The sequence below is a fragment of the Anabrus simplex genome, chromosome 2 (assembly GCF_040414725.1).
Source record: "Anabrus simplex isolate iqAnaSimp1 chromosome 2, ASM4041472v1, whole genome shotgun sequence".
In the NCBI taxonomy this organism is placed as follows: domain Eukaryota; kingdom Metazoa; phylum Arthropoda; class Insecta; order Orthoptera; family Tettigoniidae; genus Anabrus; species Anabrus simplex.
The window spans coordinates 521,534,596-521,554,733 of record NC_090266.1 but is presented as its reverse complement, the minus strand read 5'-3'; the positions used below and the strand labels follow the sequence as shown (position 1 = coordinate 521,554,733).

The window sequence follows — 20,138 nt, the reverse complement described above, 5'->3', positions numbered from 1 at the left end:
CCGCCGTGATGTTAAGCTAAGGACCCCATGGAGTGCCTGCCGGGGGAGAGATGTTGGAGTGAACCAGACAAGTGTTGAGTAGCATTCTGAAGTACACTGACTGACAGAGCAAATGCAACACCAAGAAGGAGTGGTCAGAACTTTATGCCAATTGCAGGGTAGACTGACATCACTGAGGTATGCTCATGATGTGAAATGCGCCGCTGTGCTGCGCACGTAGCGAACGATAAATGGGACACGGCGTTGGCGAATGGCCCACTTTGTACCGTGATTTCTCAGCCGACAGTCATTGTAGAACGTGTTGTCATGCGCCACAGGACACGTGTATAGCTAAGAATGCCAGGCCGCCGTCAACGGAGGCATTTCCAGCAGACAGACGACTTTACGAGGGGTATGGTGATCGGGCTGAGAAGGGCAGGTTGGTCGCTTCGTCAAATCGCAGCCGATACCCATAGGGATGTGTCCACGGTGCAGCGCCTGTGGCGAAGATGGTTGGCGCAGGGACATGTGGCACGTGCGAGGGGTCCAGGCGCAGCCCGAGTGACGTCAGCACGCGAGGATCGGCGCATCCGCCGCCAAGCGGTGGCAGCCCCGCACGCCACGTCAACCGCCATTCTTCAGCATGTGCAAGACACCCTGGCTGTTCCAATATCGACCAGAACAATTTCCCGTCGATTGGTTGAAGGAGGCCTGCACTCCCGGCGTCCGCTCAGAAGACTACCATTGACTCCACAGCATAGACGTGCACGCCTGGCATGGTGCCGGGCTAGAGCGACTTGGATGAGGGAATGGCGGAACGTCGTGTTCTCCGATGAGTCACGCTTCTGTTCTGTCAGTGATAGTCACCGCAGACGAGTGTGGCGTCGGCGTGGAGGAAGGTCAAATCCGGCAGTAACTGTGGAGCGCCCTACCGCTAGACAACGCGGCATCATGGTTTGGGGCGCTATTGCGTGTGATTCCACGTCACCTCTAGTGCGTATTCAAGGCACGTTAAATGCCCACCGCTACGTGCAGCATGTGCTGCGGCTGGTGGCACTCCCGTACTTTCAGGGGCTGCCCAATGCTCTGTTTCAGCAGGATAATGCCCGCCCACACACTGCTCACATCTCCCAACAGGCTCTACGAGGTGTACAGATGCTTCCGTGGCCAGCGTACTCTCCGGATCTCTCACCAATCGAACACGTGTGGGATCTCATTGGACGCCGTTTGCAAACTCTGTCCCAGCCTCGTACGGACGACTAACTGTGGCAAATGGTTGACAGAGAATGGAGAACCATCCCTCAGGACACCATCTGCACTCTTACTGACTCTGTACCTCGACGTGTTTCTGCGTGCATCGCCGCTCGCGGTTGTCCTACATCCTACTGAGTCGATGCCGTGCGCATTGTGTAACCTGCATATCGGTTTGAAATAAACATCAATTATTCGTCCGTGCCGTCTCTGTTTTTTCCCCAACTTTCATCCCTTTCGAACCACTCCTTCTTGGTGTTGCATTTGCTCTGTCAGTCAGTGTATTAGAGAGTCACAGCTTCCATTAAATGTAAATATATTAATTGCATGCAAATGATGTAGACTGTAGATTAGGGTTTTGCAATTTCAAAGGGATGAAATAGTTACCTATTAGGAGTATAATGATTTTCTTCACAGTTGTATGGCCGTATTTCATTTCATTTTTACGGGATAAATTGCATGTTATGTTTAAGGCCCCTTAGATAAATTAAATGTGAGGCAGGGTAATTATGTAAAAGGGATTTAAGATTCATGTAAACTCACTCCAGCTTACCATCGAGTATATTCAGTACGAGTCTTCAGAAACATTCTGAAATTTCTATTTTTTGCTTCACATCAGTGTTAGATATCCCACCTATGTAACTTAAGGTAAATGATGAACATCAAGAAGACGAGACAACAGTTGGTACGATTATAAATGTGTTATATTTAGATCGCAAGTGTCAATGTGTATTTTGTCCCCAATCAATAGAACAACTTCTGTAGCTTGCATGTATGGCTGAATCGGGAGAGAAAGAAGCGGAGCTTTGAGTAGATGAATGTAATAAGTTCATGATTTAAGAAAGTGTGAATATTCCCTAGCGATTTCAATAATGCATGCGATGGATCATTCCGTGTGGTAAATATCAATAGGGCTAGATTAGAGCCAATTTGCATTAATGATATTAGTGGCACATTGGAAAAATAAATGAGAATGAATGGGCAGCAAAGATATTGATCGCAAGACGGACCGATATGTCCTGTTAAGTACAAAAGTGAAAGTGCATTGTACCTTGCAGGTCGGTAGCCTTCGAGGCCGTTCACGACAAAGCTGAAAGAAAGAAAGAAAGAAAGAAAGAAAGAAAAAGAAAGAAAACACTGCCGCTGCATTTAGAGAAGTCGTTTCAAGGATCGCATTCTTTCTTAGAGACAGCTTTTGCTTGCAATAACTTGTAGAATAACATCGTTGGATAGATCTGCTGTTATCACAGATGAGAGAATTCCCACCACTCTTTTGCATAGATCTTAGCGTTCAGGGATTACAGATGAGATAATAAACACCCACACTGTCGAAGGGACCTGGATCACTGCCAGGCAGTAGCAGTGAAAGTCGTGCCCCCTGCTACCTATTGTGGACAGAATACATTGTCCATCAATTGTTATATGAATGTGAAGTGTTTTATTTGCTTGTCGTTTATTTTTCAGGAGTGACATTTATCATGTAATCTAAGGGTCCTTGGTTCATTAAAATGTATCGTTACAGGGAACAATGTCGTTTGGATGTCAATTGTACAGTAGTGTTAAGTAACATCCCGATGGAATTTGCGTCAAGTAAATATTTATTCACTCATGAGATAGTTGGATAGGGTTTCTTAAAAATGAATGTGATGAAGCGACTTTCGTATACTTAAGAGTGTACTCATAAATAACTTGACCAAAACCTCACTTAACTTGACAGCATAACGATGCGATTTGTCATTTGATCATGTGAATTAATAGCTTGAACTACGCGAAATAAATATGATATGCCACCGTCTAATTATTTGTGTATATAGGGATGCATGTGAAGTGATAAGTGTTTAAATGATTAGTTAGTTTGAGAAGGGATGCCTTCTCAAGTTCTTGCATATTTCCTGAGTAAATGCGGTATAGAAATAAGACTATATAGACATCCTGCCTTCAAGAAAATATTAGTGTTTGTCATTTATGTGTCAATGCTGTGGCATATCTGTGCAAAAGTTAAACATGCGCTATATTAGTAATTAAATTGTCATTGTGAAAAAAAAATTCATTCTTCTCATTGCTTAGTTCGATAGTACTCCTCTCATTATTAAGATTCCCCCACTATAGATTATTAGACCATTGCCCAGTAATGACAGACCATGACCCGTATGTTCTATCAACTTAGCTAGCGCCGTATTATGCTAGTAGGGGAGATGCATCTTTGACATCGGGCTTTGTCGGAGGTCTCATCCAAGGTGTTCCATTTTCACGTCCTGTTACAGGACTATTCTAATCTACTGATGTACTGATACCACAAAAAGGGTACAATACATGACTGATGTGTGCTTGCAATGCATGGGTTGGACACGAAACTATTCACCTATTTGTGCGACGTCATCAGAGCTGCAGTAGGCTTATGCTAAGGAGGCGGACATTTCTTAACTACGAAACAAATATGTACTGCATGGCTTCGACGCGTGTTTTCCTTGCGTGGGTCGTACAGACGAAACTATTCATAAATTTGTGTTGATGTCATCAGACCTACACAAGGCTTGTAGCCGCATCGAAGCAGAATAATCGTTCTTCTCTAACAAATTACGTTGGGTGGTCTTGTATGCGAGAGTGAATTTTTTCATTTTCTTCGTCTCGAAGAGCCAAGGGGGATCTAATACACAAGGGGGTCTAATACACGAGTAAATATGGTATATCTTATGGCTGGAGGTCATGTGAAAATTTGCTTTATGGAAGTTAGCGTCAAAAGATGTGTGACGGAAATATAACCCTTGCAACCGGGCAGGCTGTGATGTAAGGTATGGATCGATGGTTATACAGTGTTACATAGCAACCGTGCAGGCAATGTCTTATGGTGGGTGGTCGTCTGAAATTAGCAGCTGTTGATGAATGGCCATGACAGGGAGACATATTTATGATCATTTGATTTTTGCAAAGGAAAAGTGCTTTCTTTCGATTTGCATTAATTAATTCAAACCATAATTCAATATTTGATTCGACTTCTTGCAACTACATTATGAGACTACTTCTAACACTAAGTAACAACCAATAAAACAATGCCATTGTTGTAATGAAGTAAGGTATAATTACATTATATGAATTTGTTTTACGGTAATACAACAAGAAAAGCAGTGAAAAATAAAAGTAAAGGACTGTACTGTACATGATGTTACAAAAAAGAATCTTCAAAATCATTTTTCTCCAACGAGTTTCTATTTACAAAGGGTACGCCTTGAAGCACGGAGCTACACCAAGTCAAACCTTGCAACCTGGGCACCAATACAAACTTTCTTTCCTAACACCTTTGTCATAACACACTTTGCACCTCCTTGTCACACACTTCTTTTGGTCACTGGATGGGAGGATTTTTGGGAAATGCCTTCCTGTAAATCGTACTGGTGCAGGTTTCAATGATGGCCTTCCTATTTATGGGCTTCTCATTCCACTGGATGCTTCATCAAGATTATCTTGAACTATTTGCTCGCCCAGCCAATCATAAAGTGCAACCTGCCTATATTTTCTCCATCTTTCTTATACAGTTGAAAAGCATTGAAACAAACAATGTCTAAAAAATGCATGAAAAGTCTGAAGTAGTACTTCTTTACTCTTTCTCATGCAATATGATATGCCTCCATTTGTCCATAGCTCTTATCTACTCCACCCATATTCTTATTGTAGTCTACTGCTACCTTGGGTTTTCGTTCCACTTTGTTCCTTTTCTCTACATCTATAAAGGTCTCATCGTGAATCGTGCTAATCATAGAAACTTCCCTCTTATCTTTCCAGCGCAGGACCATAATCTTGTCCTTATATTTAGCAATGTCACACCGTCGAACTATGTTGCACAACCCATATCCCTTACACCTCCTTCTTGATGTGAACTGTTGTATGCGTATGCTTTATCTTCAGAACGTGTTGTGGTTTATTGTGAAGAAGAAGTGTATCTGTGGCAATGCCCAAAGAAGAATAGTCGGTCCTACTGGCTGAAGTGGTGGATCACAGGTGATCCTAATTTCACTACGGATGGAAGGGTAGTCTTCTGTAAAGCTTGCTATAAGGAGGTAAGTCCATTTGGGAGGGATCGAGGTGGCAGTGAATGTGTACAAACGTGTTATTGATGTGTGCCAGTTTTTACGTAAATAAACACACTTCAAGTTCTTTCTCAATGCAAATACTGGACTAAATGTGAGTATTACGACTCAGTGTAAACTTCGAGGACTGGACTCGACATAATCTTATTTAATTAGAGTGAAATTGATTCTTTTCTGTTCTACGTGTAGAAAACCGTTAGGATATCAATAACCAACAGTTGAACATCGTAACTCAGGGAGGCTTCAAAGCCTTCCACCCTCAAAGAAATGGCTTCTTACCAAGGAAATCAGACCGTACATAACCTTACCGACAGCTCTACCCATAATGTTCCAAAACAATCTCAAAAAAGTTATGCTTCTGTAATGCAGTTAACACCAGAAAAAGAACAGGCTATTATTATTGATGCTCACGACGGAATCCCAATAAGAGACTACGTCCTTGCTGTAGGAAAAATAACAGATCCAGCTAACATACGTTATATATCTCGTATTTCAAACTCAAGAATTTGCATATTCCTATCGAACACAAAAATTGTTCAGGAATTGTCACTCAGTCACCCCGTAATTAAAATCAATAATATTGATCTCACTCTCAGACCGTTAATTGTAGCAAACAAGAGAGTGATATTATCCAATGTATGTCCTATTTTACCAAACACAGTCATTGAAGAACATTTACAACAACTGGGTATTAAACCAATGTCATCTATATCCAACTTAAAGGCTGGAATTAATATTCTGGGATTCACACACATTCTTAGCTTCCGCCGACAACTATATGTTAAACCCGACGATTTCAATAAACTACCGAATGCACTACAAATATGTTTCGAAGGAACCAGTTATTGGATCTACACTTCGTCAGACGTTCCCACCTGCTTTATTTGCAAAGAAGAAGGCCACCTGGCCCGAGTATGTCCCTCACTACCTGAGACTCTAGAAGAAAACAACCAGCCACCTGATCAACATTCAATTTCTTCCAAGGAGGACACCTCCAACCCAGCAAATGCCACTATGAATCCTGAGCCAACTACTGACCCTCAGCAAATCATTGAATATTCTAATGACACATCATCTTCCTCTAAAAACCTCTCTGAACAGGACATCTCCTTGAAATTGAACACTTCAGTCCCAATATATGAAGTAAATAAAGAATCACTCATAACTAAGCCTCAAGGAATAAAACGACCCTTCCTTTCAAGTGACTCTTCTAATAACACTTCCAAGGCTGATAATAATTCCCTCTTAGATAATTCTTCTATCTCGGGAGATGATAAAACAGATGATGAATTTCCTGTTCTAGGGTCTCATAAAACCCAAGACATTAAACAGCCTAAGAAGAAACTAATGGTATTAAATCCCCTCAGTCTTGAAGAACAACTACTTCCTGTTAAGGAAGTAATAGAAGCTAATCCCTCAAATTTTATTCTTAATTTCATACAACTCAAAAGTTTATTTGAAAATACTAAAGGAACATCAGCAACTAATATCTTACCTATTGCATTATCTTACACTTCCCATGTTGAAGATCTCATAGAGACCCTGAATAAACTATACCCCTACTATCAGGACAAAAAAATTAAAAACCAGAGTACCAGACTTGTTAAGAAACTACTTACAGCCATAAACGGAGAAAGCAATAGGCCTGCCCCAGATCAGACAAACCCAATAACTGATAAGGATCAAATCTAGTAAATACATCTTTAAAAAGCCATCATGAATTCTTGGATACTGCAGTGGAATATGAACGGATTTTACTCTCAATACGAATATCTACAACAACTTATTAATGAACACCAACCCGAAATCATTTGTTTACAAGAAACCAATTTTCGAGATAACTACGTAGCTAATATGAGACAATTCACAGCATATCACAAAAACCGCAACAATCCCATCCATGCAAGTGGAGGGGTTGCCACTTACATCCGTGACAATGTTCCTCAAAAAGAAATACCACTAAAAACCCATTTGGAAGCAGTAGCAGTTACAGTCTTTCTAACATTTTCCCTATGCATCTGTAATATTTATTTGCCCAGCAGCCAGAAAATGGATTTAAATGAATTAGTAGATCTGATAAATCAACTTCCTAAACCATTCCTCCTCTTAGGAGACTTCAACTCCCATAACACCCTATGGAACTGTCTCTACACTAACACACGAGGAAGAACAATTGAATCGTTGCTAGATTCTGAAAATCTGATTCTAATAGACTCGAATGGTCCTACACATTATGATATCCAGCACGGTACTTTTAGTACTATAGATCTGTGTCCGAGCACTCCAGATGCAGCAACGATATATACATCATCAGCGAGCAAAACCCTTTTTGGAAGTGATCACTTTCCTATCATAATAAATGGAAACAACAAGCTCCACCCAAGTGTATACCCAAATAAATGGAATACTAAACATGCTAATTGACAAGAATATAAAGAAAATATTAAGGCAGAGTTATATAGATTACCACCACCTACCCATTTCAAAAATTACAAGATTGACTATATAGTAAGAGAATTCACCAATATCATACTTAAAGCCGCAGAAAATTCTGTTCCAAGGACCAACAATACAACTTACAGAAAATCAGTTCCTTGGTGGAATGATTCCTGTAAAGTTGCAATTAAAAAGAAAAACCAAGCATTCTACAAGTATAAACGCCATCCCACTTTACAAAACAAATTACGGTTCCAAGAAAGTCGCGCTGCAGCCCGAAAAGTCATAAAAGAGAGTAAACGAGCATCTTGGCTGAAGTATGTGTCATCTCTTTCTCATCAGACCCCACAAAACACAATTTGGAAACACCTACGAAAAATAAGAGGGCTTAAAAAACCCTCACGTATCATAGCCCTCAATAAAACGACTGGACCAGTTACAACTACACATCACGATATTGCAAATGCATTAGCAGAGAACTTTGCAAAAATTTCAAGTGATTCCAACTATGAACAAGAATTTTTATCCTCTCGTGAAGATTGTCCTGATTTACAGTCACACATCCACTTAAGTGCTGACCAATGCTACAACGATAATATCAGTATTAATGAAGTACTATTTGAACTTAGTAGCTGCCGAACTACAAGCCCAGGTCCTGATGATATTATATATGACTTCTTGAAAGAACTTCCTCCTGAAGGCCTAGCATTCCTCACTGAAATATTTAATTTCATTTGGGCACAGAAAGTCTTTCCTGTAGCTTGGAGGAAAGCTATAGTAATTCCAATACCTAAACCTGGCTGCGACCACATGTTACCCGATAACTATCGACCAATAGCTCTAACCTGCACTATGTGCAAATTAATGGAAAAAATAATAAATAAAAGGCTAAAATGGGTTCTAGAACAACAGAATTTCTTCACTGCAGAACAGTGTGGCTTCTGACAGTTTCACTCAACAGCTGACACCTTAGTAGTATTAGAGTCAGAAATCCTGGATGCCTTTCATTATGGACAACATCTCCTTGCTGTCTGCCTGGATATTCATAAAGCATATGATATGGTGTACAAAACTCACGTTATTAAAACTCTACTGCAACATAATATTAAGGGAAATATGATCAGTTTTATCTATAACTTCCTGCAAGACCGACGCATTCAAGTTCGAGCTAATGGTGTCCTGTCCCAAGAAGTCAGTTTAGAAAATGGTGTCCCACAAGGCTCAGTTCTGAGTGTAACACTATTCTTAGTAGCTATAAATGGCATCACGTCATGCGTTAACCCTCCTGTAAAAACTTGCCTCTTTGCTGATGACATGACTATTTTTTGCAGAGGTCGCAACTTGTCAACCACCCAAACAATAATACAGAATTCCCTTGAAGATATTGCCAAATGGGGAAAACACACAGGCTTTACCTTTTCTTCAACCAAAACCAAATGCATCTTATTTTCCAAACAAAAGAGTGATAGTAACTGCCCAGAATTGTACCTCAAGGGAAATAAAATTGAGATAGTAAATGAAATTAAAATACTAGGAATGACCTTTGACAGAAAATTAACATGGAACTCCAATCTAAAAACTGTAAAAAAAGATTGCCTACATCGAATTAATGTACTAAAATCATTGGCAGCTAACAACTGGGGAGCAGATCTTCATGTATTAATGTGCACTTACAAATCTATAATTCGCACCAAACTGGATTATGGTTCTATTATATATAATTCAGCTACAGCATCCTCATTGAAAATGCTTGACCCGATTCAAAACACGTCTCTCAGGATTGTCCTGGGAGCATTCAAAACTAGCCCGATCTCAAGTTTATTAATAGAAGCTAATGAACCCCCGCTTCGGACTCGTAGAAAACAACTGACTATCAACTACGCAGTGAAGATAGCGGCCTCTCCTCACTCCAGAGCACACGAGTATGTTTTCCCATGCTATCAGCCTCAACGCTATTCCTTGCAACAAAAGAGACATTTACCCTTCCACGTTAGGTTTACGCAATACCTACAGGAAATTAATTCTTCAGTTCCCCCGATTGCTTCAAGAACTAAAAAAGACATCACATTCCCCCCATGGAAAGCTGAACCACCACCAACAATATTAGATTTAAGTGAATTCAATAAAGAAACAACAGATAGTACCGTATTTAAACATATGTTATCTGAAAAGTGTGAAAGTCTGTCCAGACACACTCCTATATACATTGATGGCTCAAAAACCGAATATGGTAGTGGCTGTGCTGTTGTCCACCCCGATCATACAATGAAGTATGCACTACCAGCTACATGCTCCATATTCACATGTGAACTGTATGCTATCCTAAAAGCTATGGAATCCATAAAGAGTTCCCCCAAAAAAGAACCTTTTCTAATCCTTAGTGATTCTTTATCAACAGTAAAACTCATTCAAAATGCATCATCCTCAAATACATTAGCACAAGACATACTGCAAACTTACAATACCGTGAAAAATAAAGGACAGCAAGTTACCATAATATGGATTCCCTCACATAAGGGAATAAAAGGCAATGAACAAGCTGATATATCAGCTAAAGAAGCAACTCGTCTTCCTGTACATGATCCAAACTTTCTAATCCCCTACACCGACGTTGCTCCTTTTCTTACTACAAAGATCAGAAAACAGTGGTTAACTGAGTGGACAAGGGAACAACCCACAAGACTCCATGATATCAGGCGTGGATCTACAGACAAATTTGATGTTTCATTCCTTCAGCGTCGAGAACAAGTGCTCATTACTAGAATACGTATAGGCCATAGCAAACTGACTCATGCTCATATCTTCTCTAAGAAACCTCCACCAATATGTGACACCTGTCAAAAAAGAAAGACTGTTGACCACATTTTACTTGAATGTCATCTATACGATCAACAAAGACAGTTGTGTAATTTAAACCAGAATAATAGAGTATGTGACATCTTCAACAGAGATACTCAGTGTAAAAACGTAATTAAGTTTTTTAAACAAACAAATCTATTCAATGACATATAATTACTATCTGATCAATATGAACTGTTTTTTTTTTTTTTTTTTTTTTTTTTTTTTTACAATTGTAACTGTATGTAATCAATGTAATAATCCTGTATGTACAATTGTGAATGTCGCGATATGACTTTCTAAGTTAAAGCGACAATAAATAAACTTAATTTAAAAAAAAAAAAAAAAGTCCATTTGTTCCTTTTATCCTTTCTGTGACTGAACTACGATTGCATTTCATTGTAACATTTACAGGCCTATTAATTTACATATTGTGTATTTACGTGTTTTAGTCGTGAACTTTCAATAATTCATATTTCTAAAATGTAAATAATCATTTAATTACTGAACAAAGAGTTAGAACACCGGTGATCTCTTGTCACAGAGTGCATGCATACATACATACATACATACATACATACATACATACATACATACATACATACATACATGAAATTATCAACCTGTTCTAGCATTGCACCAACAATATGACATTCAATTCTGTTGAATTTCTTACCTACCAACATCAATTAGTCTTTGAAAGGCTTATTTTCATACCATACTCATTGCACCTATTGTCAAGTTCCAAGATATTAAGACTGCAGGCTTTCTGCATAATCTGCCATTAAGACCAAGTCTTCAGCATAGGCCAGACTGCTTACTACATTTCCACCTAACTGAATCCCTCCCTGCCATTTTATACCTTTCAGCAGATGATCCATGTAAACTACGAACAGCAAAGGTGAAACATTACAGCCTTGCCTAAACCCTTTAAGTACCCTGAACCAAGAGCTCATTCTACCATCAATTCTCACTGAAGCCCAATTGTCAACATAAATGCCTTTTATTGATTTTAATAATCTACCTTATTTCCATAGTCCCCCAGTATGACGAACATCCTTTCCCTCGGTACCCTGTCATATGCTTTCTCTAGATCTATGAAACATAAACACAACTGCCTATTCCTCTAGTAGCATTTTTCAATTACCTGGCGCATACTGAAAATCTGATCCTGACAGCCTCTCTGTGGTCTGAAACCACACTGGTTTTCATCCAACTTCCTCAAAACGACTGATCGCACCCTCCCTTCTAAGAGGCCAGTGAATACTTTGCCTAGTATAATAATCAATGAGATACCTCGATGGTTGTTGCAATCCTTCCTGTTCCCTTGCTTATAGATAGGTGCAATTACTGCTTTTGTCCAATCTGAGAAAATTAATAATCAGTATTCGGAACTATGATTCATTTCCTGTGAAAATAGATTTACTGTACAACTGAAATCTTTTCTTTCTTTCTTTCTTTCTTAATCTGTTTACCCTCCAGGGTCAGTTTTTCCCTCAGACTCAGCGAAGGATCCCACCTCTACCGTCTCAAGGGCAATGTTCTGGAGTGTGAGACTTTGTGTCTGTGGATACAACTGGGGAGGACGACAAGTACATCACCCAGGCGACCTCACCTTCTATGCTGCACAGCGGCCTTGTGGAGGGATGAGAAGATTGGAAGGGACAGGCAAGGAAGAGGGAAGGAAGTGGCCGCGGCCTTAAGTTAGGACCGGGTGAGTCGGCCGTGCGGTTAGGGTGCGCAGCTGTGAGCTTGCATCTGGGAGATAGTGGGTTTGAACCCCAATGTCGGCAGCCCTGAAGATGATTTTCCGTGGTTTCCCACTTTCACACTAGGCAAACGCTGGGGCTGTACCTTAATTAAGGCTACGGCCGCTTCATTCCCACTCCTAGCCCTTTCCTATTTCATCGACGCCATAAGGCCTCTCTGTGACGGTGCGAAGTAAAGCAAATTACTTTTTTAAAGAAATCTTATGTTAGGTACCATCTCGGCATTTTCCTGGAGCAGAAGTAGGAAACCACGGAAAACCACTTCAAGGATGGCTGAGGTGGGAATCGAACCCACCTCCACTCAGTTGACTTCCCAAGGCTGAGTAGACCACATTCCAGCCCTCGTGCCACTTTTCAAACTTCGTGGCAGAGCTGGGAATCGAACCTGGGTCTCCGTGGGTGGCAGCTAATCACGCTAATCATTACACCATAGAAGCGAACTACAACTGAGATGCAATTTTAAAAAATCGTTAGTAACTTTCACCAGCGCTATGTGTAGGCTCTAGTGAACACTATTACGCTTCCGCTAAGCCTTCGTGAAACATAGGTTAAAGATCCAATGTGGTACAGCTAGGACGATGTCACAGAGGCTAAACATACAAGATGGCACGGCTCGGACGATGTCACAGCGTGTTTCACAAGGCTGCCAAGAAAATCTTTACAAGACCAGGCCAGTAAAAAGTCCGTTGGTCTGGATTGGTGAGGTCCAGTTAGTAACCGCTGTGCAGGGGGGCAAGCAAAGAGAGTCTGGGGGGCGTAAGCCCTAGCATCCCATCTAGAGTCTTGCTAAACTGTGACAAAAAGTAAGGTTAAGGGCGCAAGCCATGAAAATTTTATATAACGTGGTTTCCTAATTTTCAACGAGGGTGGTAGCCTTGTAGGCACACATGATGCAGGATTTATTGCAGCTGACCAAAGCTGGCGAATAGCAACAAATAAAATGTTCATGAATCTGAGATTTATAGTGCCTCCATTTTAATTCTTCTATATAAGCAAGAATACTGCTAGGGGCAGCTTGGCGAGTCCCTGGCAAGCATATAGGAAGGATCTCTTCGCTATGCTACTCAGGTATCGTTTCACGCCATTTTTATTATTTTTTCACCCGGTGAACTCTACAGGAAACTGCCAGATTATAATAATATTAAAAAGGTGGGCCATTACAACATTAATTTAATTATTATTATTGTGATAACATTTCAATACGGATCAAACCATGAAGTTTATATCCAATGATATATCCTATGATATATCCTATGACAGATTATAACTGAAAAATTTTTGAGGACATATTATTTCCATGTAAATTATGAATTCTCTTGTTCCTACTTTAAAGTTTTGTTCTTCTAGAAACATCAACTCTAATAGTCTTTTTTTTTCAATGAAACAAATGCGTGTTATATACTAAGCATTATTGCCAATTGGCCCCGCTGTAGAAATTTAAGATATCGGAACATTGTAATTTAAGTCAGTTTTAATATTTTTCAGATCAAATGTGAAAAAATACCGTGTAGATCAACATAGAAATACTGCAATGCATTTGACATGAGTACAGAAAGCTGTGTCAACGCAGCTTTTCTACCAGTCCACTGTGAACAGCAACCAACAACAATTTTCTATAGACCTATGCACGCAATGGTGGGAGCTAATATCCCACTGCATAAACTGGAGCATCTTCAAACTTCAACAAACTGCCGGGAGCAATCACCGAGTTGGAGAAGAGTGGCATGCTCCCCCCCCCTCCTATCTCCTACCTCCTACCTGTGATCAATTTCAGTTCTTACTTCCTCTTATACTTCATGGCAAGCTAAACAATGTGAGCCTCATAGTATTACTTATCTTACCATTTTTCCCTGTTTTTATTTTTTATTTCTAACTTATTTTCCTTTTTCTATAGATCTCATAAATCCATATCAATACTGATAAGTTCATATCCTACAATATACTCTAGGAGTTTTTATATATATCACTATCCACCTTTAGAAGTACCAAAAACAAAATCATGTTATTCGTTACCTAGCAACAAGTGTATTCCTTGCCTAGCAACAATTGTAAATTATGCTGCATCCTTCAAGATCCCTTTTAACCTCAAGATCTAATATACTGACTTCAAAGCTTGCAGCAAGAGTGCTCAAGAACGTCACAATGCTTATGATATCTACAAAAAATTATCTTCATAAAAAATGTTACATTTCACTTGTATCCTTCAGTTCTTTTAACACTCACAGCAAGAGTGTAAAAACTACATGAACTTCAATTGTTCACTTCTTCATGAAAGTGTTATGTGTGTTACAGTTATCCTTTAATGTGTTTTTTGTGTGTTGATAATTGTATACTTCTTGCCATGTTTTGCGTCTTGGGTGGTGTGCTAAGTCCCAACTGACGAGCCTAACTTAGCACACGAGGGCGAAACGCAGGCAACCAAGAATGAGTTAGCTGGAAAATTTATAATGTCCAATAATGGACCATTATATTGGTATTATAAACTTACACATTCAGGACAAATATTTTAGGTTCCCTATGGGAATCAACATCTACATCATGGTTTATCATTGTATTGAATGGGTGGAACCTCTCTCTTTTTAACATTGCGATTGTGGAAGTAGTCAGGGGAAGTTTTGACTGAACTTCTGGGAAGGTAGCCGCTGTTAGCGAAAAGTTCCATAGAGTTCTGCAGCAGAAACCAGGATGGAAAGTGACGGTAAAAGTAGTCAGGGTGCTACGATGTGAGGTTGATAAAGCAGTTGAACTAAAACCAGATGAAGTGGCTTCACTGAGGTTTTGTCAAATCACTTCCTGTGATGTTGAGAGATCTTTCTTCTTCTTCTTTTGCTACGGCTTTTTCCCCACATATGTGGGGTCGCGGATATGAAATGCGCAGCACATGGGGCGGGGGCTGACCCTGTTTTACGGCCGGATGCCCTTCCTGACGCCAACCCTATATGATGTAATCACTATTGCATGTTTCTGTGGTGGTTGGTAGTGTAGTGTGTTGTTTGAATATGATGAGGCGAGTGTTGGGACGGACACACACACCCAGTCCCCAAGCCAGCAGAATTAATCAGAAGCAATTAAAATCCCCGACCCAGGCGGGAATCAAACCTGGGACAATCTGAACCAAAGGCCAGTACGCTGACAATTAGGGCCGAGTCGGACCTATTCAAAATATCAGTCATTATTATTATTATTATTATTATTATTATTATTATTATTATTATTATTATTATTATTATTATATAATTTCCTTATATTACACATGTACAATTCAGGGGTGGCAGATAGTGAAAGGGCGGGTCCCACATCCATGGAGGTGCCTTCATCCCCACATGATGATCTCTCACAGGCATGCACTTCTAAATAGCAACTGATAGCAACAGGATTCAATTTTGAAACCTATAGCATAGGCGATGAGCTTTTAAGTAACTATGCTATACAGCTGACTTCTTCAAATCAAGCAATGAAATATTTAGCAGATGATTCACAATAAAATCATACAGAAAAACAAAGAAACACATTAACTACTGGCAATTTGAAAGTTAAGAAGAATTCATACAATACTTACCGCCATAGGATAAATGCAGCTATGGCTAGGAGAAGTGAAAACGAGGCACATACAACTCCAGCAATCATTCCAGCACTAAGTTCCCTGGCACTGCTGTGGTTCAGTGTCTGGATCTTATCACAATCAGGATGTACATGGATTGTTCGAGGATCTGATGCTTCGCCGTGGATAACTTTCTTCTTGTCAAAAATACTCCGTGATCCGCCCTTGATTGTGAACTCGTACACAGTATTTTTGGTAAGATTGGAAATCGTCATCTGCAATGTTCCAGTTCAGAATTAATTTATGAGAAACTTATTTACATCAATATGAAGAAGTAATTTTTTTACAATGGAATGACATCACAGAACAGTGTATGTGCACACTTCTTAACCAGGCTTATAAGTGACTAGCAAGATACCCGTGCTTCGCTACGGTATTATACTGAAATTTATAATTGAATGTTGTTCTAGATATATAATCAGCCGAAATTCGCGATCTGACTCGTTTTCTGCGAGAATCCACCAAAATTTGCGATCTGACTCGTTTTCTAAAAGATTACGGCAAGTTTCCACCCATTTTTCAATCCTTCATTCCAGCAATTGATTTCGTACTTCCCGGGCTGGGTCCAGGTATTCCACCCCGTCAGTTGCGTCCCTAAATCTTTGACATCTTTTCCTATAAGCATTTTTAATATGGATCAAATCCTTCAGGAGATCCGGCGTGGTGTCGTCTTGGGTGCCTTGGCGGTACTGAACCCGCGGCCGGACTGCATTCTTAGTCATTACCCGTCCAGGACCAGTTTCCAGCGTGGTCCGCACATTTGACGACGGTCCACAACATCATTATTATTATTATGATTATTATTATTATTATTATCGATGTTCTGGACCCCACAGCAAGATGCAAGATCGCTGCTTGGCTGTAAATTACATCTTCTGATATTGTCATTGTTGACAATGTAACCAGCACCATTGTCGCGCGTAGGCAAGTGTGCGGGATTTCTGGGGATATGAATGACATACTTCCGTGCATTAGTGACCTGATTATAGAGGTGAACAATTTGACGGTCAATCTCATTCCTATCGTTTATTTCAAATGTGTTTAAATTTTTATTTATATGCCAGGAGAATCTACTGTAATCTAAGAACGTTCTCCGAAGGAAAAGATGGCTGTTGAAAACGAACCTAGGAAAGATTAAAAATGATTGGTTTATGATCAGAATAAGTTCATCGAAAATCTACACCCTGTTTACAGTCATTCGATAGGGTCAGGAATGGAATGAATAAAGCCCCATCGAGCAGCGACAGTAGGAATTATGCCAGCTGCAGAAGCACTCCTCTGGGGCAATGATCGATGAATGACAAATGAAATGAAATATTGGACAGTGTTGCTGGAATGAATGATGACAGAGAAAACCGGAGTATCCGGAAAAAAACCTGTCCCGCCTCCGTTTAGTCCAGCACGAATGCTACATGGAGTGACCGGGATTTGAACCACGGAACCCAGCTGTGAGAGGCCGGCGCGCTGCAGTCTGAGAAACGGAGGCTCCTTATAAGTACATTATGAACAGTAATATCAATTGGTCTCACCTCCTTTTACACCCCACCACCGTTAAGTTTATTTAACCCCACCCCCCCCAAAAAATTAAAATAAGGCGTGTTTCTCTATGTTTAAAGGAGATTCCAAACACCAATATTCACGTCTATTACCTTCAGTTTTGAGATATAAAAATAATAAAAATAATTACCTTTTTTCACTTCCTTTCACACTCCCCCCCTGCCCCCCCCTTATGTGAATTTTCCAACAAAAAATACTTGTTTCTTTAACAGTAAAGGATCTTCTAAATACCAATTATCACGACTCTAACTTCAGTTTTTGATTTATGTGTCCTCATGAATGGAATTCAACTCCTTTTCACTCCCGCCCCCAAAGATTCCCCCCCCCCCCAAACGCGTTTTTCATTGTTTTAAAGGAGATCCAAATACCAATTTTGACATCTGTAACAACTTTAGTTTTTATTAGATGATGCACTCTCATACAATTAAGTCAATTAATTTTTCAGTTCTTTCACCCCTCACCCCCACCCTTCATTGGATTTTCTGAGAATACGTGTTTCTTTACTTCTAAAGCAGATTCCAAATATCAATTTCCACGTCTGTAACATCTTCATTTTTGAGATATCAGTAGCTAAATTAGAAGAATGCAACACAACATTCAGTCACTTTTACACGCCCCCTCCACCCGCGGTATTTCCGAAAACTACAAATACACGTTTCTTTAATTTTAATAGAGATAAAAATACCATTTTTCACTTCTGTAACATGTTAAGTTTTTTGAGGTATACTGTAGAAATTCTCATTTTAAAATTTCACCCCTTTTTAGTTCCCCTTAAGTGGAGTTTCCAAAAACAAACCACCTATGTTTCTTTACATTTATAGGGGATTCCAAATACCAACTTTTTACGTCTGTAACATTTTACGTTTCACAGATATTCTGTAGATATAGTCTGTCAAAAAATTCACCCCAATTTGTCACTCCTGTTTAACAGTCATTAATTGGATTTTCCAAAAGAAAAATACATGCTTCTTTATATTTAAAGGAGATCCCATATACAAATTTCAGTTCTGTAATATCTTCAGTTTCTGAGATGTATGTATCCTCATTAAAGGCATTCAACCCATTATTCACCCTTTTACACCCCTCCTATTGGGATTTACGGAAAACAAATAATACGTGTTCCTTTATTTTTAAAGCAGATTCTAAATACCAATTTTTACATCTGTAAACTGTTAAAGTTTTAAGATGTAGACATACTCATTTTAAAAATTCACTTCCCTTTTCACCCCCCATTATTTGGGTTTTCCAAACACAAAAAAATACCTGTTTCTTTATTTTTAAAGTAGATCCCAAATACCAATTTTCAGGTCTGTAATATCTTCAGCTTCTGAAATACAAGTAGCCTCATTACAGGCATTCAACCCCCTTTTCACCCTTTTCCACCCTTCCTATTGGGATTATCCGAAAAAAAAAAAAAAATACGAGTTTCTTTATTTTTAAAGGAGATTCTAAGTACCAATTTTTACATCTTAAACTTTAAAAATTTTGAGATATGGATACACTCATTTTAAAAATTCACCCCCTTTTCAACCCCCCATTAATTGGATTTTCCAAAAGCAAAAAATACGTTTTTCTTTATTTTTAAAGGAGATCCCAAACACCAATTTTCAGGTCTGTAATATCTTCAGTTTCTGAGATATAAGTATCCTCATTAAAGGCATTCAACCGCTTTTTCACCCGTTTTCATCCCTCCTGTTGGAATTTTCTGAAAACAAAAAAATACGTGTTTCCTTACTTTTAAAGAAGATTCTAAATACAAATTTTTACATCTGTAAACATTTAAAGTTTTGAGATATAGATACACTAATTTTAAAATTTCACCCCCCTTTTCACCCCCTTAGCGACGGAATATCCAAAAATCCTCCCTTAGCGAGCACCTACTTCTTAATATGAATATATCTCCAAAATTTCATTTCTTTATGTCCAGGAGTTTTGGCTCAGCGGTCGGTCGGTCGGTCAGGACAAGTTATTTTATATATATAGATTTACCGTATATCTACAAAATTAGATTGTTCGATCAGACGACACAAATGGAGGGAAATCTTTAAAATACTGAGAATCTGTGAATCTCTTATAAGCTCCAAGTACTAACTACTAGTATTATATTTACACTTATATTTCATGACATATTTTATAGAAAATAAAAAAAGCATTGGACTGGAAACTGCAAATAAATAGATGTCTGAATATTGTACCACTTGATCTGCCTCTTAAAAAAGAACTACACTGTTCCAAGCTTATTCTGAAGAAGTTTTTTCTGTATGTAAGCAATGCCTTCCAATGTGATAAATATAACTGCATGGACATAAAATAATTAATGCCAAAGTACCGGAATACTGTCTCACAGGACATCCTTATCGACACAAGGCTGGCGTATTTGAGCACTTTCAATCACGACTTGTCTGAGCTAGAATCGAACCTGCCATCTAGGGCAGAGAAAGCCAAGTGCTCTACTGTCTGAGTCACACACCCTGGTGGCAAGCAAACTATGTAGTTATCATTACTGTAGAGAACTATTTACATAATAATATATAGACACTACCAACATTCAAGCTCATCTTTATATGATATATTAATCTGACTGGAATTCAATTCAAAAAAATATGGTGAATAAAGTGTCAA

At 39.3% G+C, this 20,138-nt stretch overlaps 1 protein-coding gene across 5 annotated transcripts in view; it reads right to left on the bottom strand.

Annotated features, from left to right (window-relative positions):
* LOC136864203 (tyrosine-protein phosphatase 99A) overlaps positions 1-20,138 on the bottom strand; it is a 423,374-nt gene that overhangs the window by 272,652 nt on the left and 130,584 nt on the right. For all 5 annotated transcript variants that reach the window (XM_067140883.2, XM_067140882.2, XM_067140884.2 and 2 more), the window contains one exon: positions 15,918-16,174. In XM_067140883.2, coding sequence (XP_066996984.2) covers positions 15,918-16,174 — 257 coding nt within the window. The remainder of the gene's footprint in view (positions 1-15,917; positions 16,175-20,138) is intronic.